Source organism: Stegodyphus dumicola, chromosome 7 (assembly GCF_044657685.1).
Source record: "Stegodyphus dumicola isolate Sdum_Otavi_A_Nest chromosome 7, ASM4465768v1".
NCBI lineage: Eukaryota > Metazoa > Arthropoda > Arachnida > Araneae > Eresidae > Stegodyphus > Stegodyphus dumicola.
This window is the reverse complement of record NC_140774.1, coordinates 46757862-46783934: the sequence shown is the minus strand read 5'-3', so window position 1 is coordinate 46783934 and position 26073 is coordinate 46757862. Positions and strand designations below refer to the sequence as shown.

General features: G+C 34.0%; 1 protein-coding gene across 1 annotated transcript; it reads right to left on the bottom strand.

Annotated features, from left to right (window-relative positions):
* Positions 1–2213: 2213 nt before the first annotated feature.
* On the bottom strand, positions 2214–14652 carry LOC118181219 (uncharacterized). The gene is made up of 2 exons (XM_035350302.2): positions 14498–14652; positions 2214–3777 (listed from the first exon to the last, which is right to left on the bottom strand). The coding sequence occupies exons 1-2, from the start codon at positions 14507–14509 to the stop codon at positions 3445–3447; spliced, it is 345 nt and encodes a 114-aa protein (XP_035206193.1). The 5' UTR covers positions 14510–14652; the 3' UTR covers positions 2214–3444.
* Between the last annotated feature and the right edge of the window lie 11421 nt (positions 14653–26073).

Sequence of the window (26073 nt, the reverse complement as noted above, 5' to 3'; positions counted from 1 at the left end):
GGTTTATTTTAACCGAGCGATAGCATTTTAATTTATTTTATTGAATTGGTTGCTTACTTGCTTGTCTATTTATGATAAAGCACTGGAGGGTTATCTAATTAAGAAACTGGAATGAAATTGGTTCTACTGAAATTTAAAAATATTGTCGAAAAATAACAGGTACTCTTACTAACTAAGCTAAACAGAAGTCTTCGTATTTGGCAGGAAAACGGGAAAATGCCTGTATGAAGATCTGCTTAAAGGAAATTGACTTTATGTTACAGAGGGGGAAAAACGTGTAAGTTTGATGTAGTCATCTTATTCTGCCATCAAAAACCAAACCATGAAAACTCATCAGTGTTCTGCGGCCTGGGACGCTTCTGGCTTTTTAAATAATTGCGTTTGATTTACGAAGATTAAGAAGAAAGAGATGTTTTTCTGTAGCTGCATGCTCCATAAAACCTAGGTATGGGCATTCTTTGCCTGGGTCTAGGTGGATCTCGCACTGGTGCATTGTAGCTAAATATGTGGAATCTCTTTCCTTTATAGTTCTCATTGCACGTATACTTTGAAAGCCTCGATATACCTCGATGGATTAGCACTATTAAATGGCTTATTAACATGCTTTTTGGCGCATTTGACACCCCACTGAGTATTGCGTCCTGGCCGGGCTTTTGTGTTCTCTAAGCAAGAGAAAAATAGAAGTTGTTGCCACTGCACTTGCGGGAAATATCTATTTCAAGCCTTGTGAGATCCAATGATAAAGGATAAATAAGGTCCTCTTTTGTTAAATAAATGCAAATGTCTCCACCTGGTATTAATTTATGATGGAATAATATAAAAGCAAGTTTCTCCTATCATTTCGTTTTACTCTTTTGAAGAGTTCATGTTAAATATAGTGGAAATTCCATCATCAGTTACTCCTTTAGCCGTTATTTTCTACTATCCGTCAGCTACTGTGACAATGTAATGGAAAAATTAATATACCAAACCTCCAAAAATAAATTTAAATATAGAACTAAGTACACTATTAATAATTTAAAGAAGGCTACACTGTCGTATAATAAAAACAATTGATTTTACTGCCAAATAAAATTACACATTAAAAATATTTCTATTAAAGTGTATGTTCAATAATTATGCTTATTGTGTTCATCATGAATAATGAATTAACCGGTCAGTTTGTAAATCTTCATGTGCCAGTATAAAAGTTTCAGCCGAATTTTTTTCGCGTTGGATAACAAAGAGAAATAATACTCAGAGCATTGCGGATGAGTCATGTTAAAGATACATCATATTTACAACGTCGTGGCTTGAAACTCTATTTGTTTTATTTCAAATGTTATATTTTTGTTGTACAAATTAGTAAATAAGGAAAAGAATTGAAATATTGCCAATTTTTAACGCTAATCATAATTTTTACCCTTGATGCATAAAGTATTATTATAAAAGACAATTTTTTATTACTTGCTTGAATCGAATGGTAATAGTGATAAGAATTTCATTATGCTTCTGTTGTCTTACCCGTCACGGAAACGGTCCCGCGTTTGATACATGATTATTTCACTATATAGAAATTTATATTTGGTATGTCTCTGGAATTTCTAAAGCTCATTAAAGCCCTAACATAATTGCTGAACTTAAACTGTTTCAGGAATTAAATTGAAATGAACAAAGATTCAATAAAATAAAGATTTCAACTTTTTATAAATTCTTGTATTTTTTGTTTACTTAACTTATATATTGATTTAATTTTGATATTTTAATGTTATCAGCTTCTGCAAGGTGTTAATTTGCAAGCTGAAGTTTAAAGTAGAGATATCATTTTTATTTATTTATTTCCTATTACCCCTGTAATCTTGCGTGTACAGACAATATCTGATAAGGTAGTTACTGCGGATAATCTGCTCTCTTGATAAAATTTAAGCCCAAAATAATATTGTATTCAGAAATGTATTTCATTTATACGCATCAGTATCTATCCCATGGTATTTTATACAACCAATCACACCTATGCAATAATATTTTTTAACCGTATTTTAAATTTACACTGATAATTAATAAATTCTTTGATATAATTCATAATTATGAGTAATTTTTATTTCCATCTTAAAAATTAATTTTTTACAAAGACTTTTGAGTTTCAAGCTTCAAAAATAACCGTTTTTATTACGATATTAATACTTTTACCCCCTCAGATTTTAAATGTAAAAAGTGAAAAATATCAAGACAGCTTTAAAGGTAATATATATATAATTTATTTTATTTTTTTACACAGACAAAATTGGCAACTATTATTTTTACATGTTTTTTAAACTTGTAGTTCACATCTGACTTAGGATCACAATGAATTCTTCAAGCGAAAACTAGTTTTTGCAGCTTGAAGCAAAATAAACGCAATGGGGTCAAGAACTTTAAAAGTACATAACTCTTTTGAATAATTGCATTTGTTTTTTCCAGAAAGATGTTGTTTTGAAAAAAACTAGTGCAACCTAATGGCATTGAAACAGTATTCGCAATAAAAAAGAAAAATCATTTTGTTTCAATTTTAGTAGAAGCAAATAATACTGTAAATGCTCTCACAGAAAAAAAATTGGCAAAGCTTCAAGAAGTAGAAAATGCTAATAGGTCTGTGATAGCTTTTTTTACAGAAAAAAGAGTCAGCAAATCATATATATTGTCTTCATTTTTGCTTTACTTAGCGCTTTGGCATCTCAAAAGGTATTTAATTCGCATAACCAAGGGTAGTTTTAACCACTGAAATCATTCAGAATTAAACTGTAGCCATGCGTTGGATTGGTTATCAACAAAGAATATCGCAGTTCTTTTTGTAATATTACTGTAAACGAAACGTTATTCAATAAAAGAAAGATAAGAGAGGCAGAAAAATAGACTAAATTAAGAAAATGAAAAGAAATTCATGTTCCTTTGCGACAGAACCAAAGACAGTGACAAAGAATAGAAAGAATTGGAAGAAATTTTTCGAAATGAAAGATTGAGGAAAATAATGGATACTAAATTTTAAACATTGCTAATGAAGTTTATAAAAAAACAAACTAAATACACAAACAAAATTCTTCTTAACACAAGAAAGGTTAAAAAAAAAAGGAAGTGCTCTAAATTCCAGCAGAGAATAATTAGAAATAAACTAGATGTTGGCGAAGAACAAATATGGGGAAATATGTTCCAGTTCAGTAATGAAAAAAAAACCCCGTAAATTTAAAAAAAAAAAAAAAAAAAAAAAAAAAACATTATGATGTTCTTTCAAGATAACCAATTTTCCAACTATTTTCATACGAAACTTGCGTAACAAAGACACGAAATGAGAAAGAGCTCGTCAATAGCATTTCCTGTTTACCGATATGCAGTAATTTGTTGATAGAACAGAAGTTCTCTGAAAGCAAATTAGCAGCGCAACACTTGTTACTTTTTTAGACAAAAATTCGTTATTACTCTAGGAGCAACCTAGTTTCGTTTGGCGGTACCGATATTGTAAGACAATCTTTCGACATCAATATAAGGGGGAGTGTCCTGATAATAAGGATCGTCCTTTCTGGGATCATAGTGGCCACTGCTGGCAGCTGCTTGGGGTGCTGGTCTATACTGTTGCGCTGGTTCTGGTCTGTATTGCTGAGCTGGTGCGGGTCTGTACTGCTGTGGAGCATTGTAAGATTGAGGAGCAGGGGCGCTGTACTGTTGAGGAGCTGGTTGATAGGCCGGAGCACCTCCGTGGGGCTGGGGAGCGGGTCCGGGCCGATACTGGGCTATAGCCACAGACAGCAAAACACAAATAACCACCTGGAAAGAAAAAAAATCAGAAACTTCAGTGATGACATTTTTACATTGATTCACGTTTGGGGTCACCTTGACCGCGGTGCCTTGTCATTAAGTTACCAGCATCTTTATACGAGTCAGTAAATGCTCTCTAAAGCAGTGAGGCATCACAAATATGCCGGAACCTTCATGAATATTAGTTTTCAGTCTGAGAAAAGCAATCTTAGTTAAGGTTCAAACCTCATCATGCTGGCGTATCTTTATACAAGGTGGTTAATTTGCTTTTCTAACTAATAATCTAACAATAGCCCTTAAAGTTTGCTATTTTCAAGTTTAAAACCGATTGTATGTAGATGCCGACACATTTTGCCAGGTTACTTCTGTACTGTTTTTTTGCCTTGGAGAAGAGTGACTAACCTGTATAAATGCTCCAGCCTTTTAAGGCGGGCACTATAACGTATTGGTGCTCATGTTTCAAATAAATTATAGTTTAAGTGGGCTAGCGTTTTAACTTTAAAATCACTTGATCTATCTCTTTATTATAATGAGATCATAATTTGTTAAAATAGCTTATATTATAATTATATGCTGCATTGTAATGAGATACAGGTGAAGGGAACATAATGATTTTTCTTCAGTAGACAGAGGAAAATGAACTGTATATTGATTAAAAAAATTTAATAAAACAGATAACGATGCAGTTGCCAGCCTGGAAAATTCAGATTACCGTATAACATTCTCAACGAACAGTTTACTGTTTAAATTTTTTTAACAAACAAAATGCATAAAAAATTTAAAAATATAAAATTTTATGCAAAAAATTATCCTTTCTTCTTAGATAAAAATAATACATAAAATATAATTATTCGAAGTTGAACATTGGTAGTTCGACTAAAGTTAGAATCTTAACAAACTAATTGAATGGTTGTTTTCTTTCTTTTTCCTATGTGTAACGTGAATACAAGCTATTTTCTTTTAAAAGTACTCTTGAAGACCTTCCTGCCTCAAGCGAATCTAGTATATTTCGTGAAAATCAAATAATTTAATTCAATAAGTAGTCCAGTTTCAGCTCTGTATTTTTCTCAGTGAACCGCTTGAGCAAGAGACTTATAATAAACATTCCCATAAGTGAAATGGCAACAATTTATTTTTAATTTTTTATATTAATTTTTATTTATTACGAATTTCCAAAATTAAAAATATAATATTTCAGTTTGTAAATACTTTTAGTTTAAAAATTTTAGATTACGCTCTAACTCCTCGAAGAAAATGGTAATGAATGTTTACGATTATTTTTACTTCCTTGTACGAAGTAAAAAGAAAATATTGTAATCGCAAAAAGTTTCAGGTAGCATATTTCAACGAAAATATCCAACTTGACCGCTATCGAATGCAATTTAACGATGTTTTTGCGTGATATCTGTACATAAGAACAGAATAAAAGATTCTTTTCCTCCAAAAAAATTTTAAAACTGATTTAAAATGGATTCTGAAGATAATTTTTCGCGGCGTCAGTACGAACGTATGTACGTACGTATCTCGCATAACTCAAAAACGAGCAGCCTCAGAACGTTGAAATTTTGTATATAGGACTGCTATAACATGTAGATGTGCACCTCGTATTTTGGTTGCAATTGACCGCACCAAACGTATATAAATATATTTATATATATATCCGTTACCCGGCTCAGTGATCTCAGTTTCTTTACTCTTATATGTTTGTAAATTGTGCATTTTTTGCTTTAAAAATGATTGAATTTTGTTGTTCTTATCTTCCGATTAAGATTTTTATGCCTTTAGTAAATCTGTATGCAATATTTTTAGAATTATCAGCAATTTTAAAGTTGTTTAAGTGCTGCTAAGCCTAATAGTTTCTTTGATGGCGGCCATTGCTTGTTTATGTTTGAAACAGCAGAATAGTGGATTTGTTGCCAATTTAGAGAAATTTAGCTTCGCAACCACAAAGATAACGCCTTAATTTTTATTATTGCATTCATTTATTATTCATTTATTATTAAATCATGCTTAATCCTTTCTGGAATTTTTTCGAGGAAATAAGTGTTTAAGATTTAACTGAATTAACTGATTTTTTAAGAGCTGAATTAACTGAATGCGAAATACTCAATCGCCTGTGAAAAAATTTTAATTTTGTTTTGTTTGCTTAATTTCTTTTATACATCGTTCTAGCATTATTATAGTATTTGAATAGAACATGTGGTAACGATTAGATAATTCTTTAAATTATATAAATTTTGTGCATTCTGAGTTATAATATGAACGAAATATAATACTGTTAAGTGAACCTAGCGCCAGAGTGTCGCTATGGTAAGCAAAGTGAATTTTAAAGAATGGATTTATTCTGTTGTGGTTTATGTGCTGTCGGAAGTAGATTTAATTCAATAAGTTTCAATGAAATGCAAGAAAAAATGCGTATAATTTAATACTCTGTACAAAGAAGTCATGTGGTGTACACATCAGAATTTTTTAATTAAGAAGCATAAAAGGTATTGTCACATTCTTGCCACTAGGTGGCGGGCATCTCTTCCTTTACTTTTGCTGTAATTAAGTTCCGAGAAGCAGTCGAGATTGGAACCGCTTTGAGGAGCGTAAAGACTCAGAGTTAAAAAATGTACTGTTTTAAAATAATTATCACCTACCTTGTAAATAGTGTATATTAGTTTTTTATTTCAATAAATAATTAAAAGACAAGATGGCCTGCTAATTGTAATAGAAACTCTTACTGGAAAACGTGATTATTAGAAGCCTGGCGTCGAGAACACTGAAGATGCAGCAGGTAAGGAATTTTACGTTAATTTTATTGTAAATAGAAGAACCTGATGCAACATTTTTATGGCGCCCGAACAGGGACGCCAGGTTTTTTGAAAAGTTCTAATAAAGTGAATTCAAAAGCTGAATATTAAAATTGAAGATTTTAATACTTGTTCTTGAAGTATTCAGCAAAAGAATAATTTTGTTTTCTAAGTAAGAGTTAAATATTTGTTTTTCATGAGACGTATATTTTTTGTGTAAGTGTTTGAATCTAAGAAAAATAATGGCTGAAGTAGATAAATTAAAAAAGAAAAGAAGTATCTTAAGAACTGCCGTTACAAAACTATTTAAGAAAATCGAAAGTGAATTAAATAAATCTGAAGGTAGTATTAATGAGCTCGAAGAATTGTTAGAACAGCTTAATGCTAAAACCGAAACGCTATCTAATGCCGATGTGGAAGTTGAACCAATTCTGAGTGTAGATGAATTCGAAATTACAGAACAATATCGCGAGAAGATAACGTTATGGAAATTCAGGCTTAAGAAACGGATTAAGGAACTTAATCATGACTTAAATGCACCGAACACACAGCAAAATATAAAAGATACACCTAATGTTAAATTACCAAAACTTTCGATTCCCGTATTTTATGGGAACAGTAGTCAATGGCTTACTTTTTGGAATAGTTTTGAGTCCTCAATACATAATAACGAATCATTGAACAAAGTAGACAAATTTAATTACCTGAAAGCATATTTAGGAGGAACAGCTGCTAGCTGCGTTCAAGGACTTCCGTTATCGCCAAAGCATTATGATTCAGCAATTCAAATCTTACACGACCGTTTTGGAAGGAGAGACATTCTTATTAATGCGCACATGAATAATTTGCTGAATATTGAATCATTAAAAAATGCGAATGACATAAAAACATTTCGTAATTTGTATGATAAAGTACAAACGCAGATTAGATGTCTCGAAGCGTTAGATGTTGTATCGGAATCTTACAGCGCTTTGCTGTGTCCGATGATTTTGAAGTTATTGCCTTCAGAATTAACTCTTGAATTTCATAGAACACAAAATGTTGGCACCGATTATAACATAAAAGATTTAATGTCATTTTTACACGCAGAACTTTCATCCCGCGAACGCACAAGGTCAACGGTTTCGCAACAGCAAAAAGTATCCGATCGGCGACAGTCTTCTTTCCCCCCTGCAACGAAAAGCGCATATGGTTTCTCAAATAGACATAATAAACCAAAGATTCCGACCGCTACAGATTTGTTTACAAAATCCGAATGCAGAGAGGAAAATATGAACTGCGTATTCTGTAATCAATTCCACAAGATTCATGACTGTAGTTTCGTTTCCGGCTTATCATTACAAGAAAAAAGGGACATTTTAAAAAGAAAATGTGCTTGCTATAAATGCCTAAAATTACACCATTTGGCTCAAAACTGCAGAACAAAAATAACTTGTTCTATTTGTAAAAAACAACATGCAACTATTATGTGTAATAAACAAAATCCTTCTGTCGAAGTTTCGGAAATTAAAAAAGACAAACAGATAGAAAATAAAGTACTTTCAAATCAAGCAGGATGTTCAGAAGTATATTTGCAAACTTTAATTGTTCGCATATATGGAAGAGGGAATAACCAATTTGTTCGAGCGATAATTGACACCGGAAGTCAAAACTCATACATAAGCAGGTATGCAGCAGAAAGGTTACAATTAAGAAGCTTAGGTGAACAAAGTGTAACCCACGGACTTTTCGGTGGCATAGAAGTTTCGGAAAAACATAAACGTTATAGAATAAAATTGGGTAGCGTAGATAAACGGTATAATTGCGAAATCAATGTATTGGATGAAAGAAAAATATGTTCTTCGGTCCCTAAAATCAAAAATATACACTGGATTAGGGAACTTAGAAGAAGAGGAATTTACGTCAGTGATGTTTTTGAAAATTGCAGATTATTTCAGGAGAACCCCCAAGAGATTCATTTGTTGTTAGGGGCAGATGTTGCTGCAAATTTATTTACAGGTAAAATCGAAGTTCTTCCTTGGGGAAGATTAGTTGCTGTAAGTACAAGACTTGGGTGGACAGTCATGGGGAAAGCGAACACTGACAATTATGAAATAGAAAATTCCTTTTCCACGCTTTCATTATCTTTACATATTTCTGATGCCACTCTGTCAGAACTGTGGAGGCTTGATGTTATCGGAATAAAAGATCCAGTTACAAAGAAGGCTAGAGAGGAAAGGGATTTGCAATCAAAATTGCAGTTCGAAAATTCTGTATCTCTAAACGAAGAGGGGCGTTATGAAGTCGCACTTCCGTGGGCGGAGAATCATGTACCACTTTCCACCCACAAGGATTTAGCGTTGAAACGTCTACAATCTACCACCCAGAAACTTTTATCTCAAAATTTATTTTCTTCATACAATGCAGTTTTTAATGACTGGTGTAACTTAGGAGTGATCGAAGAAGTTAAAGAAAATATTGCGGTTGACTATGGACATTATTTACCGCATAGACCGGTGATCAAAGAAAATAGCTCAACACCAATTCGACCGGTGTTTGATGCGTCTGCGAGGAAACAATCGTCTCCTTCTCTAAATCAGTGTTTGGAGTGTGGACCAAATTTGATAGAACTAATTCCATCTCTTTTGTTGAGATTTCGGGAAGGCAAGTTTGCTGCTATAGCAGACATTGAAAAGGCTTTCTTACAGATCAGTGTAAGGCCTCAAGATAGAGAATGGCTTCGGTTTTTCTGGTGGAATGATGTGGAAGAAAGGAAAACGAAAATATATTGTCATACTAGGGTAGTATTTGGGGTTAAGAGTAGTCCTTTCCTCTTGGCAGCTGTTATAGAATTCCATCTACAAAAGTACATGAAAAATTCTTCATATGATACGGAGATAATAGCTAAACTCTTGCGTAGCTTCTACGTAGATAACGTTGTTGCCAGTTTTGACAAAGAATCCGAGATGATTCAGTTCATCGAAAAATCTCGAGAAATAATGAATGAAGGAAAGTTTAATCTTCGAGGTTGGTTACATAATGAAGATAACCTGAAACAGGAAACTATTTCACCCGTATTGGGTCTGTTATGGAACTCTCAGAAAGATAATTTAACTTTGAATCTGAATTGGCTAGAAGATTTTGAAATGGGTATAATAACGAAGAGAACAATTCTCGCTGTAACACACAAAATATTTGATCCTATTGGTATTGTGAGTCCTGTTCTCTTGTATCCTAAAATATTGTTGCAGAACCTATGGAAAACAGGAATTTCTTGGGAGACTGAAGTTGACGAGAGTACAAAACAAAATTTTGTGAATTGGTATAAAAGCCTTTTTCTCTTAAAAGAAATATCCCTCCTACGTTGGATACATTCCAGCAAGGACAATAGGAAGTTCTGCAGCATTCACACATTCTGTGATGCCAGTAGTAATGCGTATGCTGCTGCAGTTTTCTTGAGAACTGTGACGAATTCTGGAGTTGAAGTTCATCTGTTGGCATCGAAGTCTAGGGTAGCTCCCGTAAAATCTATTACGATCCCTCGTCTGGAATTGATAGCTGCCACGATAGGTGCCAGACTATGCTCTTCTGTTTTAAATGGTTTACAATGGCAAAATGTGGAAACGTATTTTTGGACGGATTCTACAACAGTTTTGACATGGATTCAAAGGGAAGAGATTGTCTGGGCTGTCTTTGTGGAAAACAGAGTCAGGGAGATTAGGAAACTGACGGATCCAAAAACGTGGAAACATATTGCTGGAACGAAAAATCCAGCTGACCTCCCATCAAGAGGTTGCACCGCCAAACAACTTTTAGCAGTTAGATGGTGGGAGGGCCCCGACTGGCTGAAGAAAAATCAGGAAGAATGGCCAAGACAAAGGGAAATACCGGACATGGAAATAGTAAATTCAGAAAAAAGGAAATCAGTCATTTCTGCACTAAATACGCAAAGGGTAGAACATTTTTTTGAGAAATATTCATCTTACCATAAAATGTTAAGAATAACTGCTTGGATATGCAGATTTATCAACAACTGCAGAAGACCAGATTCTAAACAATCAGGAGAACTCACGGTCCCTGAAATAGAAACTGTAGAAAAGAGAATATGCAAGATAATACAAATAGAAGCATTTGGCAAAGAACTTAAAGTTAGCAACCTTTGTACCTTTTTTGACTCAGATGGCCTTATTCGGTTAAAGACCAAGATTACTAGAAGAAGAGAGGAAGAAGAAAATTTTCTCTGTCCAATTGTATTGCCCTCAAATCATGACTTAGTTCATAGGTTAATTTTAGATTACCATTTGCGACTATCCCACGCTGGTGTGCAATTCGTACTAGCCAATATTCGACAGAAATTCTGGGTCCTGAGAGGAAGAAAAACAGTACGTAAAGTTCTTATGAAGTGTGTTCGCTGTAGAAGATATAGCGCAAAGAATATAGAGACTGTTCCAGCACCTCTTCCTGAAGATCGAGTTCGAGATGCTCTGGTGTTTGAAGTGACCGGAGTCGATGTAGCCGGTCCTCTTTATTTAAGAAAAGGAAAAAAGGCATGGATCTTGCTCTTTACTTGCGCGGTTTATCGCGCGATACATCTTGAACTGATAGAGAGTTTATCAACAAATGCGTTCATCTTGGGATTAAGGAGATTTATTGCCAGAAGAGGTCGTCCAGGTATTATTTACAGCGACAATGGCACTAATTTCGTTGGAACTGAAAATCTGTTAAGATCGATAGATTGGAAAGAAATAGAATGTAATTCAACTAGTATGAGAATACAGTGGAAGTTTAATCCCCCAACTGCTTCATGGTGGGGCGGTTGGTGGGAGAGGTTGGTACAAACAGTGAAGAAGATGTTGAGAAATGTTCTCGGCAAGTCCTGTGTCTCTTATGAGGAAATGTTGACTATACTTTGTGATATCGAATCAGTAATCAACTCAAGACCCCTTACGTACCTTTCAGAAGATCCAAATGATCTTACGGCACTAACTCCTTCAATGTTTCTACAAGATGTGCACGACGTCGGAGTGCCTGACTTAGACTACCTGGATACCATTAATCTGACAAAAAGATACAAGTTCTTGCAGAACTTAAGAGAACATTTCCGCAAAAGATTTCGTGATGAATATTTAGCTATACTAGTGCAAAAACCATCTAAACGATCTACTCGGACTATCAACAAAAATGACTTGGTGTTTGTCGGCAGCGACAACAAGAAGAGAATAGATTGGCCAATAGGTCGTGTTGTAGAACTATATCCTGGGAAAGACAACGAAGTACGTGTTGTCAAAGTGAAAACTGCAACGGGTGAACTCCTAAGACCTGTGAAACGTATTTATCCTCTCGAACTTGATATACCTAACTTGTTTAGTGACTTCACCATGAACATAAAAAACTCTGCGGATAAGTGTTACAGTGATATGAACTATCAAACTAGATATGGACGTAAAACTGTAAAACCTCTTACATATTTTTAAATTGCTATACTAATTTTTGTTTCTTTTCAGTATTTTAGAAATTTAATTGTCCTAACAGTAGTCAATTGGAACATGTTATCTGGATATGGTATGAATGTAATGCAGAAAATGTTTAGATGTGTAATCCTTCTTTGTAAGTATTAATTTTAGAGCATTAGTTACTTTTCATATTTGTGAAAGTTGTACTTGAATTTTTGTTTGATTATTGATAAATTTTGTTTTGATTTTCCCATTTTATCGAGGTAAAATCAAAAGGTGGGAGGATGTCACATTCTTGCCACTAGGTGGCGGGCATCTCTTCCTTTACTTTTGCTGTAATTAAGTTCCGAGAAGCAGTCGAGATTGGAACCGCTTTGAGGAGCGTAAAGACTCAGAGTTAAAAAATGTACTGTTTTAAAATAATTATCACCTACCTTGTAAATAGTGTATATTAGTTTTTTATTTCAATAAATAATTAAAAGACAAGATGGCCTGCTAATTGTAATAGAAACTCTTACTGGAAAACGTGATTATTAGAAGCCTGGCGTCGAGAACACTGAAGATGCAGCAGGTAAGGAATTTTACATTAATTTTATTGTAAATAGAAGAACCTGATGCAACAGGTATAAAAATATCACAAGTTTATGCTCTGTTTTGAAATTTATTAATTTCTGTTCTGTTCTATTCTATTTCTGTTCTGAATTTAGTTTCTGTTCTGAAATAAATAAAATATCTGCTATTGTCAACTAATAAAATTAAATGTTTAATTTAAAAAATGTTAATGCTAAAAAATATTTTCTGCATTTCTTTTTGGATAAAACGGTATAAGCAGAAAAATGCCGAAAACATATATTACAGTTTGAACGAACTTTAAAAAAATAATCATAAATAAAGCAATAAAATTTATCTTTATCATAATTCATTTTTTCTTTTAGCGCAGATAATAAAATGCACATGAAGAAAAACTTGGAATTTTGAAGTAGACTTAATACAGAAATAAAATCTGTCGTGTTTATAACATTCATTGCATAAAGTAACAGTTGTTTCAAAATGTTAAAAATGTTACATGAAATGAAAATGATTTTCAATTTAACGCTGTATTCAATAACGCATTTCTATAATATCGAAGGCAAATAACAGCGCTTACGCATCTTCGATAGGCAACACTGTCTATTAATGTCAAACGTCATTAATCACCAGCTGACGAACTTAACATTTATTATTATAATGTGATTATTAAGAAGACATAGAATACTCTGGTGAAAGCTTAGGGCTGGGCAATTTAAACTCCAGGAATCCATTTAGAGTTAGCTTTTTGAAAATGGATATGTTCGGCAGAAAAGGCCTCTTTACTATTGCAGACTTGTGCGGGGGGGGTGAGTACAACGAATTCTTCAGTGGCTACCACTTCTGAAAGTTATCTATATTTCTGAGAAGGTAAACCAAAATCATATAAAAACGTGATAGTCATTTTAGAGAACAATCACTGTGTTTGAAGTTTTTACTTACATGTATCTTCTTTCGTTTCAAATAATAGTTGTTAATATATGATAAGGTTTCCTTTTTATATCATTTTCCTGCATTGTTTCTTCCGGAATGCCTTCGAACAAAACAGCTCTGAACACTCTATTCAGCATCTGTATTTGCTTATAAAGCGTAATACCGTTCAAATCATCATCAGTAATTGAATCTCGAAACAGTTTCACTCAACTCAAAGTTCAACTAAGCTGCAGCACTGGCACTAAAGGGTAATCAAAGTGGAAGTAACGGAATGTATTCCTATTCCGTTCCATGAAAGTTTCTTGTCTAAGATCATTGGAACTAATTTCATAGCTAGAATCATCATATGGATAACTTGTCATAGAAATCGAAATCACACACTGAAGTTTCACCCTATGTCTTCGATTTTAAATCTGAATAGTCATCGCAAGCATTAGGCATAAATTATTGATCAATCATTTTTTTTATTTTGTCGGCACAATACAATTTTATATTTATTTTGTAAAAGTATAACAAAATACTCAAAAATTGATATATTTTGTGAATCAAAGCATTGACAAGGCCAGTGCTCAAGTATTACTATGATCCAAAATTAAAATTCAAACCAAATAACAAGGGCGAAAGTCTAAAATCCACCTTTATTGTATTTCCAGTCTATCCGAAGACAATCACTCTATTTTAAAAAAATGAAAAAATAAGGGTCAAACCAGTAAAAGAATGAAGAAGCTAAATTACCGATATAACTTACAGGCAAAATAGGTCCTCTTAATCCCATATCTGTGATGTATAAGCGAGACACATAAGTTATTAACAAGTCCCCAAAATGAGCGAGATGCTGAAAGCAGTCATCATAAAAATTCCTACTTGTAATAACAAATGTCACATTCTACGCTTCCTAAATCCCAAGATTTATTTCACAGAAATCCATAAAAGAAAAGCTTCTGAGATAAATGGTATTAAATGATAGAATTTATTCCATGGAATGATAAAACTTCAACTTACCAGTTTAAACATGGCGCCTTCTTCAAGTAAAGAACTCGTTCAGAACGTGATCTATCGAAGTCGTCTAAATTTATATGCATACGCTCGCTATGCTCCTCCCTAACCAAACGAGATTGAAACGCATCTGAAATATGGGTCAAGTTTAGAATATCATAATCTTTTGTACTTTTGTTTATAGTTTCGATTGTCGACGAATTCTGCCTCGCCCTCGGAAGGTGCTGTCCGCCTTCACTTCAAAGGACGATTCATTGTAAATAGGGCAGTTTTATTCCTTGGAGAGAGTTAAAAAAAAACTTTCCCTTTTAACTACAGCCGTGAGTTGTACCAAGGAATCGAAAATTATTTAACCTTCGTTCAGTACGAGTGTGAGAACAGCACCCTTTTCGCCATTTTCCTCTAATTCAAACTTAATAACACTCCGGTTCTTCGGATCAGGTTTTTTTTTTCCTTTCTTTCTTCTCCGTCCATTCAATATTAACCTTAATGCTAATTTTCTGAATACTTTTATTTCGTTTAATTCTCCGTTTGTTTGCTTGTATCATATCCTGAAACTGATGTTCGACCTAGATTTACCTAACCGAATTAATCGAATTTTTTAGCATCATGCTTGTTTGTAATAATAATAAAATATTTTGAAGCAGCTTTTATAGTTTTTCTCCCTTACCCTCGATTAACAATCAAACTAATTATTTCAAAATTTCAATTTTTGCACTGTCGGATTCATTAGAAAATAATCTTCCTAATAAAATTTGCTCAGAATCTTTAACACAACCTGGCCGTTATTGATGATTTTTTCCAAATTTAATTAATTAATCAAAATTACCTAAGAAAATTTCAACCTAAATTAAACGTAATCTAATATCGTCGAATCAATCAGTAGACCTTGAAAGAAAGACAAAATCATCTATTTCGTTACTATATTAATTAGAAGGTGTAATTTTCTAACGTTTAGAAGCTGATTTGGTTTGGTTTGTTTGATTACGGCAAAACATGAGAGGGCTAGGGCTTTAAAAGGGAAACTGGCTCCTATCCACATTACACGTGCTGAAAACAATGAAAACGCCTATGCAATTAGCCCTTTCGCTGGGATTCGAACCCATGTCAAATTACCTGTGTTCAGTAACTTTACCACTTACTTGACTACTAGTGAATTGTGAGTGAACAGGGATAAAGGATAATAAAACTTGCTTAGAAGAAATACATGTAATGAAGAATATAGTTTTAATGCGTTATATTTAATGGCAACGATTTCCTTTCTAAGCGTCGCAATGCTGGGGTTACAAATTTCTAGTGAGGAGAGTGCACTCGAACGACTCGGAATCACATAACACTCCAGAGTAAAAAATGCTTTTCTGATGCTGGTCAGAGTGTTCTTGCAGTAAAGCTTCATTTCATACACTGACACAAAGATAGTGAGATATTGATTATACGAATGGGTAGAGCTAGTCGAAATGCATCTGGTGTACGTGGTTCTAGATTGTGACTGGCAACATTATCTGAAGAGGCATACTGCTAGCTACATATTATTACAAGCCATTAGTTAAAAATCAGTCCATCCAGAGAACAGATATATGTTCGGAAACAAGTGGCACGGACTCTAAGACATGAACACGACTGTACTATGTCATGCATACTTTGCAAAAAAAGGGGGACAGTTCTTATATTTCCCGTTCTACTGGGCTGACTGACGAAATTTAACTTGTATTTTTCATGTTTCGAAAGAGCGAATTAGTCTATGTGTTAGATTTATATATAGCGTTGTTCTAACATAGATATTCTGATCTAAAATCGGCCTTTTTCTGAAATGACATACCTATTTTTTCCATATTTCGATTTTAAGACTTAAATTATACCAAAATGCCAAGTTTTGTAAAAATCACACCAGTAGTTTTTTTTAAAAATAGCTCTCAAAATTTTAGCTCCTAAATGTTAATTGCATATTATACATATATTTATTATTATATCTTTTTTTAATTAAACTTACTTGATTCCATCTTTCCGAACTCGAAATTTAGGTTCAATCCAAATAAAATTCGCAGATATTTTCTGATTTATTTTTTAAATTTATATTTTTCAATAATTTTTATAAATTTTTCTAAAAGATTTTTCAGTTATAACCTGTAAAATTTTTACCGTTGTCTTAAAGTAGATGTATTTCTAAGCATACCTGCAAAAAATTAGACCTTTTTTTATACAAAATTTTTAAGGATACAAGTGCATTTATATGTACGCGCGTTTTGAAATTTTGCATATTTGACGATAATAACGCCAAATGTGCTTTACGCACATTGTTAAAATTATTCGAACAAATGAACTCTGCATACTTTTTTCCGCTCGTGCACAATGAAAAAAGAGAAGGGAAAATATGTTATAAGTTAAGAGTTTCCCGAAGTGAATTATTCTTTGCACAACCTGAAAAAAAGCATGCCACGATAAATTTTTAAATTTCTCGGTTAAGTTTCTCTCCAAAATTTTTCAAAATTTAATATTTAGGCATAATTTGAGTTGTAGAATCGAAATATGGAAAAAAATCGGTATATCGTTTCAGAAAAGTCACAATTTTTGTCAAATTTGGTTAGAACAGTGCTATATATAAATATAATATATATCCAAAGTCGCGCTTTCGAGACATGAAAAACGCAAGTTAAATTTCCTTAGTTGGACCAGTAGAACGATAAATACAGTACTCGCCCGCCTTTTTTTGTGCAGAGTGTGCAGTTCGAGTACTTTAGTTACAACCTATACAAAGTTGGGCTTTCACGTGTAGTGCCGGGATGATTATGCCCCTCAGATTGCTTTTGCCCAGTGATTTCTACAACAATAGGCTACATATGCCCTTTTCTGTGCTTCTGTGTTTGTTTATCGATGAATCGCTCTTCATAAGGGAAGGAATCTTCAATTCACTTAATGCCCACTTGTGGGCGGTCGCGGTGACTCGAGGTCGTGCAAGACAGACCCGTTTTTCGGCAAATGTTTGGGTCGGGTGTATTTCTTATTTTGTAATATTCAATTTTATGAAAATATTAAATTAGCATAGATGAAAATATGTAACATGTTTATTTTTCTGAATAAAGAATAGTTTATTGAAACCAATAAACTTGCCATACACATTCATCTGATTTAATTCAGTGATACATTACTACATATCATTGAGTAAATATTTAGCTTTTCATTACAGTGTCATCACATACATTCTGCAGATATACATTTACTAGTATCTCATAAACATACACACTAGTTTCAACTACGTGTTCTTCAACTACGAAGTTCTTCAACTACGAAGTTCTTCAACTACGAAGTATATACAAACATATTATCCTTTTAACCCGCGAATCACCATTTGTTAGCCACCAAGATTCTTTTCTAAAAGCAGACTGAAGAGTTGGATGACAAATTCTATTCTTTCCATATAAGGAATTCTTGCTTGCAGTGTGCAACTCATTGCGGTCAGTCATATTCTATTAGCTTTCTGAGATATAACATGTGACACTTTTAATACTCCAGATTAAGTTTTACAGTTTTCACTACCCGAATTTCATATCCTGGAAAGTTAGAAGTGACTGTGTCTAGACTTGGCATTCATTTAAGTTACAATTAAGTACTAGCAGAAATTATAAAAAGATCTACATGTTAAAACTCATTAACATATCCTCTTTGTAAGTAAGGTAAAGGAGGTTATCTACAGTATCATCTGGTACTGACGCAACCATTTTTGAACGATTTTAATCCTCTGACTGCGGGTACAAAATTCAAAACAGGATTTAAAAGAAATGCCTTTTCCTCCAGCGAAATTGATTGCATTTTAAATCTCCCTTTCTACTACGCGATTAGGAAGTATATTCAGAAATAAAGGTTAGGACGTTATTCACAGATCCCGCGTTTAGAGGATTAAAGTGAAGAATGTAACGTAAGAAATGAAGTTATGGCAGTGCAACTCATAAGGTGCGATTTGAGATAGCATTACGAGAAGAGAAAGACACTGTACAATGCATTTTTCCCTCTTTGCTGCGTGTTTCAGGTGCACATCCGACCAGCATTTGGAAGGACCAGCATTTGGAAGGAGTTTGAATCCCAAACAGAGCACTGCACAGTTTTCATGTTTTCTGCTTCGACAAACCTAATGGCTCTATAAGTGTCAGTCATTTAACCAACTTTACGAAACTCCAGTCAGATATAATTACATAGAATTTCTAGCCCTTACAATTAACTTTCTAGAGGTTTCTCTCAACAAGAAGTATTATTTATATCTACTAGAGTTCTTCATTTTTCTAGCTGGAGAGCAAAGACATTGATTTGTTTTTAAAAAAACAGGAAAAGCGAAAAGAATTTCTTTAGCTGCCTTAATATTCTATAAGGTATTTCTTCAGCCTTCTTAACGTGCCTTCGTAGCATAATGGTCAGCATACTCGGCGCGTAATCGAGAGGTCCGAGGTTCGAGTCCCAGCGAGGACAGTGCTCATTGTTCATGTCTCCTGCTCTAAAATAACCTAATGTCTCTACAGTGGCGCCCGAGCAAAAAAAGGAAATGGATGATGATTCTCCACCACCAGGATTTGACGGTTGGCTTCCCTAATCCCCAGTCACCAGTAAAAGGAAGAACGTATAAGATATTTCTCCCGCCTTTGTAGCGTGCATTCGTGGTGTAATGGTCAGCATACTCGACGCGTATTCGAGAGGTCCGAGGTTCGAGTCCAGGAAAAGGCGTTGCTCATTTTTTAAGTCTCCTGCTTCGAAATAGCCTAATGTCTCTACAATTCCAAGAGTTTAATTTCAACTCGTAAGCAGGGCATCTGAGACAGGACTGTGAGAAAGGAAGGTCGTTATGAAACATTTAAAGGCTGTTAATGAAACTGCTCAAAAGGGTGTGGCACAAATATAAACATACACTCTATTAACGAAGAAAGAAAGCCAAAAACAATATTATCATAAATATGAAAGAGCGCAGGCATCATTATCCCGACTGCAGTGGTCGAAATTGAATCTCATTTCAGTAAATTTACAAAGAAATCTAATTCATGTGGTATAACTGATGTTTTTCATTGTTAGCAATAAACGTTATTGCAAATGGAAACAATATTCTGCAATCTCTAATAGGAATAACTAATTTAGTATATAAAAATTTGTGTAAGAAATGTTTAAAAATAACACAACAATGCTTTTATTGTGATAACCACTACAGTCTGTCAAAATCGTTGAAATATCGCATATATTATCATTGAAATATTGCATTATTATCGTTGAAATATTTCTTTTAGACCAAGAAACATTTAGGGGGCGTGCTGTCAGAACATATAAATCACTCAAAAATGTTTTCGTAGTATTATTATTTCTTAGTATTATCTATCCAAAACTGTATGAATTTCGTTTCTTAACATTTTAAAAATTTTGATAATAAACTCTAAAAGTATTAGAGTATAAGCTGAAGCTGGAAGTATTTTAAAACTCTCTTGTTTTAAAAAACAATCGACATATTTGTACGATTTTGCTATTCTTTTAATATAGTTTGATTAAGAAAAAATTAATGTTAACTTTTTTTTGACGGCTTATACTGACATTTGAAATTTAAGTATTGCAGTTTTATTTATGCACTACCAATGTTATTTTTTAATATATGTTTAACAATTTTATATACATTTATTTTGATTTTTAATAGCCGGTTAAAATTACCACACTTTATCCGAAAAATAGTACTATCAGGCATAGCTCCATCCAATTAATTTTCGATAAACAGGATTTTTTATTATTCTTAATAATATCAGTCGGTTCCGCAATCAGTCAGACAATCAGTCGGTCACTGTAAGGAACCGGTATTGGTAAGCGAAACGAGATTTTTATCGAACTTCAAAAGAAAGCTGCGATCGGTTATTTCCTCCTGCGGAATAAATGAATAAGAAAAATTAACATATTTGATGAAAAATGCGGTCGCGCTCGCTGGCACTGTCCTTGGCGGCAATTCGCGAAGAACAATAATAACGCGGGGTCATTGAAAAAGAATATTGCCGTTAGAAAAGTATATTTCAGAAGAACTCTAAACCAAATAATTCTATGATTCTAATCAAGTAATTCGGAGGCTTGATGTAAACCGAAAAAAGCATGTTTTATGGGTTACGATAATGTTGTAAATATCGATAAAACTTGATCAGTTATAGATAAAAGGCATTTGAAGTTACACCAATTACAAATATTTTTTTTTTTTTTAAACTGCTGGACGCTACTAGTTTGGCCCGGATTCGTATACCAATGTTCTTTTAAACCCTAAAATACTCCATGAAACTCTGCCGCAATTTTTCTCGGACATCCTGTATGTAGTATTTATTTCATTTGTTTCCCAGAATGCTTGTTTGTTTATTTCAGTGAAGCATAATACACTATTTTACAGCAAATTTGTAATAAACCTTCTTGCGTGCGGAGCAACAAAATAATACATTGGAACTGCACAACTCAAAAGCATATAATATAAACTAGCTAAAACTTTTCATGAGTAATCTCTTCTAATTTATAATAATTATATTAATGAATATGATTAAGACATTAATGATGTAATCTATGTGTAACATCCAATAGCAATTCTAAATGCAAATTTAACTTGAGTCGAAATTAAAATATTCATTCGACAGGGATTTGGCCTCATGCATAGGTTTCCTGGTGCTTGCACCATTCTGCTCAGAAGTCAAACAAAAAAAGTTGTGCTAGCAAGACGAGCCCAAAAGTAGTAAACTGCGAGCTCAGAGAGAGCATAAAATACCTAAACAGACTTTCTGTTTAACCTAAGATTATAACTCGCTATGCAATTCGCTTGTAAAACAGCACTAAATTCGTTAATCTTAGATCAGGCCATACGTTAATTTTAATACGTGTATTACATGATCTTTGAGTTAATACTTTTTTTGGAGAATACAGGATGAGAAATTAAAGTTCCATTAAGAAAGGCGCTTGCATGGGAAGAAATACAGAAGCTCATTACCAACCCAAATAGAAGAAACTGCTGTATTTAATCAATGAATCTTCTCTTGAATGAGTTAAATAAAGAGAAAATTCTTATATGTAGTAGATGGCCACTGAATTCTTTTCTGAAATGAACGAAAGAAGCCCCGGTTTTCAAGACTATTGTGATATTGTAGAGTAGTTCGTTTCCTATTTTCAAGGAAGTATTGCATCTATTCAATAAATATTTTGAGTTATGGACGGTATATAGTAAAAGGAGTTAACTGAGTGAAGTATTGAGAGTACTAAAACTGTATTATTTGTGAGACAAATGTTTCTGGTCGTCATTGGCTATGAGTTGAGTGTCATGGAATTTGACAAGTTTTAAATAAAGCGTTGAAAGACCGTATCATTTAAGATGTAAGATAATTTCATCACAAAAACATTCATAGTACATTTCTGAGGAAGAACTGTTCATCTCCAAGATGTACTTAAATTTTGTATGGGTTCTGTTCCTGAAGAATAATGGTCAGTTCAACTGTTTCACATCATAAAATATTATCTGCTTTCTGTCTTTGCCGTGATTAACTCTCTCCATTTCTGCCAACCCGATATCCCGTACAGCCGCCACGAACATTATAATCACCTTATTACTGGGATTGCGTTAGTATTAGGTACAACCAACCTCTCACTGCTTAGCAACGCAATGCAGAATGGAACGAGCAGAGAATATTACTGAACTATAAAATTACTTCTTGCTCGGGTATGTGCAAAGGCCAATACATACCAACGCATCATGCGTTGGGGAAGAAAGGAGTAACCAATCAGGAGCGAGTTTAGAGGCAGTATTTTTCGGATGGCCAGAGGCCGCGCGAGTTGATTTAGTTTTTTGCCGCATCAGTTTCAGGTATCTCGTTTCAGATGTCAAGTTTTTATCACAGTTTTCAAATGAATGTGCTTCCAAAATTTTTCTTGAGGAAAATATCAGAAGTAAAATGGAAGATCAAAGGGATTTATTTATAAGTCAAATGGAAGAGCTTTAAAAAAAATAGATGATAGTTGAAAATATATAAGTTAATACAAAAGTTAAATAAAGTATTTAAAAGAAAATTATGAAGCTTATTAAGAATAATAAACCATAATCATTTCTTATTTGTGGTAACAAATAAGAAATGGTTGATAATTTTTACATGATAATCTGAAGCAGCAGATTATTGTGAGAACATAATAATGTTGCGTGCTACGGGTTTGCATACGTTAAAAAAAATATTTTATCAAAAGAAACATTTCAGAGTTTTGGAATTTTCCACAGAAATACTCGTACAGGTGTCCACAGTATCACAAAGTACTACAATCAGTAGTGACACTTCAAACTACTAAGAACGTTAAGCACAGCGCAATGCAAAGCGTATCTAAAGAGAAAACTAACCCGAAGATATCTCAGTACTCCTCACTCACGCTGAACAACAACCGACAGCAGACTTAGATGCTCTCTCCTGCCTTATATAATTTCCCCCCGGCCGCAAATATATTTCTAGTACTTCCTGATTCTTGAAACTACTGGAAGGCAATATGAGGGTCGAATTACAGTTACAGTTAATATGGTGATCAATTACATTTATTCAATTACAATACCTATTGCGGTGATACGGGGACTGGACGAAAATGTCGCCAAATGGTAGCCAAGTTTGGCAACGTTTTCAGGTTTCTACCCAAATTTGGCGACAAAAGTTAATCACTAAAACTGTTGCCAGCTTGGTGATATCTCGCCAAATTAGCGAGATAACCATTTACACAATGTTAAATAGACTTGTCCGTGTATTCTTACTTTTCCGTCCAACTTCACCCTTTAGATTTTCATGTTACATTACACAGAAGAAATACAACAACTTCACATATAATTTCACTAAAATTATCTATCAGTGTACAAAACTGTAACAATAATATATTTCGAAATCCTAGATTTTTGACTTGTGCTTAAAATCTACACCAAAATAAGGTAGTATTTGCGAGCTCATTTTGCGTAATGGATAAAATGTTAGTATTGTGGAGCCAAATATTATGGGTTCAAGTCCCGCCAGAAGCGGTATTGTAACGGAGATGGTATTTTTAAAAAATTACTTACAGAAATGTTTATTGCTAGCTTCAAATCAGCACAGATGCTTGCCCATTCAGTTTGCTGAACGGAAAGGTTATTTAATCCCCCCCCCCCCACTGAAAACATCCACGCGAAGCACGCTGAGAAGATATTTCATATCGTTGCGTTTTTTTCTTTTCTGACACCAGTTGTCACGTTATTTTCTTCCTTTACGTTCGTACGGGGTTCGTGTGGATTTGGAGTGAATAATGACGACACTTGATGAAGTATCGAAACACACTTTATTTAGCCAATATTCCAATAACACTTTTTACAGTCGTCGAAGATCTACTATAAACACGCTGGAACAATCAGCGACACAGCCTTCAGGTTATCACGCTATCACGGTGGAGACAGCTTCCTGCAAAGCACCCAACTCTGCTTTCAAGAGTACAGCTCCCGACTCTGCTTGGTCGTTCTCGGAACTTCGGAACTCCACGTACTCTCGAGACTCTCCATGCTACTACTCGCGATGCACCTCGACTACACACAAGCACAGCTCCCGACTCTTCGGTTCAGTCGTTCTGAACACGCTCTTTCGATGATGCACTAACCACGATACACTACGAGACTCTTTCGGTGCACTCGACGACCCACTCGGCACTCGCTGCCCGGTTGTCAACTCTATCGACTCCGCAGCGATTGACTCGCTAGACGAGACACCAACTCGATGCTAACTATCTCGCACTCCAGACAAGTCACTCTGACTCGCCCTCTCGATACTACTGACTGACTGCGGACCAGCAGGGTTTATATAGCTTTCGGCTTGTGTTTGAGAACATTCCGGGCTAAATCGGTAAGAATTCGTTCCAGAAGGTTCTCCATCAGTCCGTGGGATATCGCCGATTTCTCGCTAAATGTGGTAACCCTGCCTTCCCTTGCCATTTTAGGGCAACCCTAAAACGGCTTTGCAGGGAAGCTATCTTACCGCGACTGTACATTTCGTAACAATATGATACTAGGTATTGTAGACTCGGGTATTGCTTCTGTGATGACGGCGCAAATACACTAAATTTTATCTCTACTACAGCATTTTTTTTTGGAAGGAGCACAAGGAGTTTGCATTTATTTTTTAAAGACTACAAGCATGATTTTCGCCTTCGAATTTGCATTATGTGTATTATCCTTCTTATAGTAGAAAGCCTTTGGCATAATTCACAAGATGATATGCGCAAAAGCCGTTTCGGTTAAAGCCAAACTAGCAAAAGCAGTACAATGTTGCTGTTATTTAAACCTAATTTAAAAAATTTAGTGAGTTCTTAGTGTGAAACACTTTATAAAGAGTAAATCATTTGTAAAAAAAATTAGAAAAATTATCATTCATAGAGAATGGAAGCTTGTTAGTATGTGGCATTTAAATTAAGACAAAATTCAGCTTTAGAGTGAAGCTGATTTTATGGAATGTTTCTAGACATTTTACTGGTTCCACTTGTGCTTTGCACAAAAGACATGACCATTTTTCTATCAAATTTAATAAGAATTAAGTCTGAGATTTAGTCCTGATTATAAGTTTTATAGTTTAAATAACACTTTTACTGAGCATCAGCAAATTTGCTAACCCTGGAATTCTGTTTCCAAAACAGAAAAAGGTTATGTAAATTTCAATTACTTCAATGAGTTTTAGACAAAAGTGACTTAATAAAATAAAACATCAATACTAGAAACGCCGAACTTTCTCCTTACCTAGAAGAGCCCAAAACCAGTCAAATCGATTGCTCAGTGGATTAAATTTGTATCAAGATGCAAATGCTTTAAAATACTTTTAATTTCTCTTAATTATATCTGTTTAGGAACTTCTTTAAAGAAAAAAGATTATTTTTATAACAAACATATTTTTATTACATAAATATTCACTTGCCCACAACAAAATTCATATTATAGCTTTTCGCAATTTTTTCACAACACAACTTTTCCAGTACTGGATGTGCATTTTCCACACACATAATATTGATATTTTTTACACACATGACTTTTTTGTTTTTGTTACAATAACCAAACTGGCATCTTCGAGAATCTACTGCTAGAGTTGAAAAATTTTCTGAGGAAATCTTGTCCTTTTTTCTGTTCAAATAAAGCCTGTAAACTCCCCTGATAATTGAAATAGGAAGCTGTGCCTTGTAATATTTTTACCACTCAATTTTTGGTAGATAACATAAGCATTTATTCCTGCTAAACCAAGCATGTTATAGAAAACATGCTCAGGCCATCTACGTGAAACAGCCCGAACAGAATATTTAAGCGTCATCTGTCAACGATATAAACTTCGCATTTGGTTTTATTGTAGAAATTTACTGTTTCTCGAAGTTTTTTCTTATTTTGTGAGTCTACATTTACACTATGTACCTACGGATGTAAGGTACTTAGTAGTACAACATTTTTACTCCTTTTACCCTGATAGAGCGTTAGTGTAGATTCACATTTCTTTAGCAAAAGTGTTTCAAATAGCTGTGTTTTTAATTTCCCTACTTTTCATGAAATTTCTTTTCGATGTCTTCTTACTGTGCCAAAAATACTT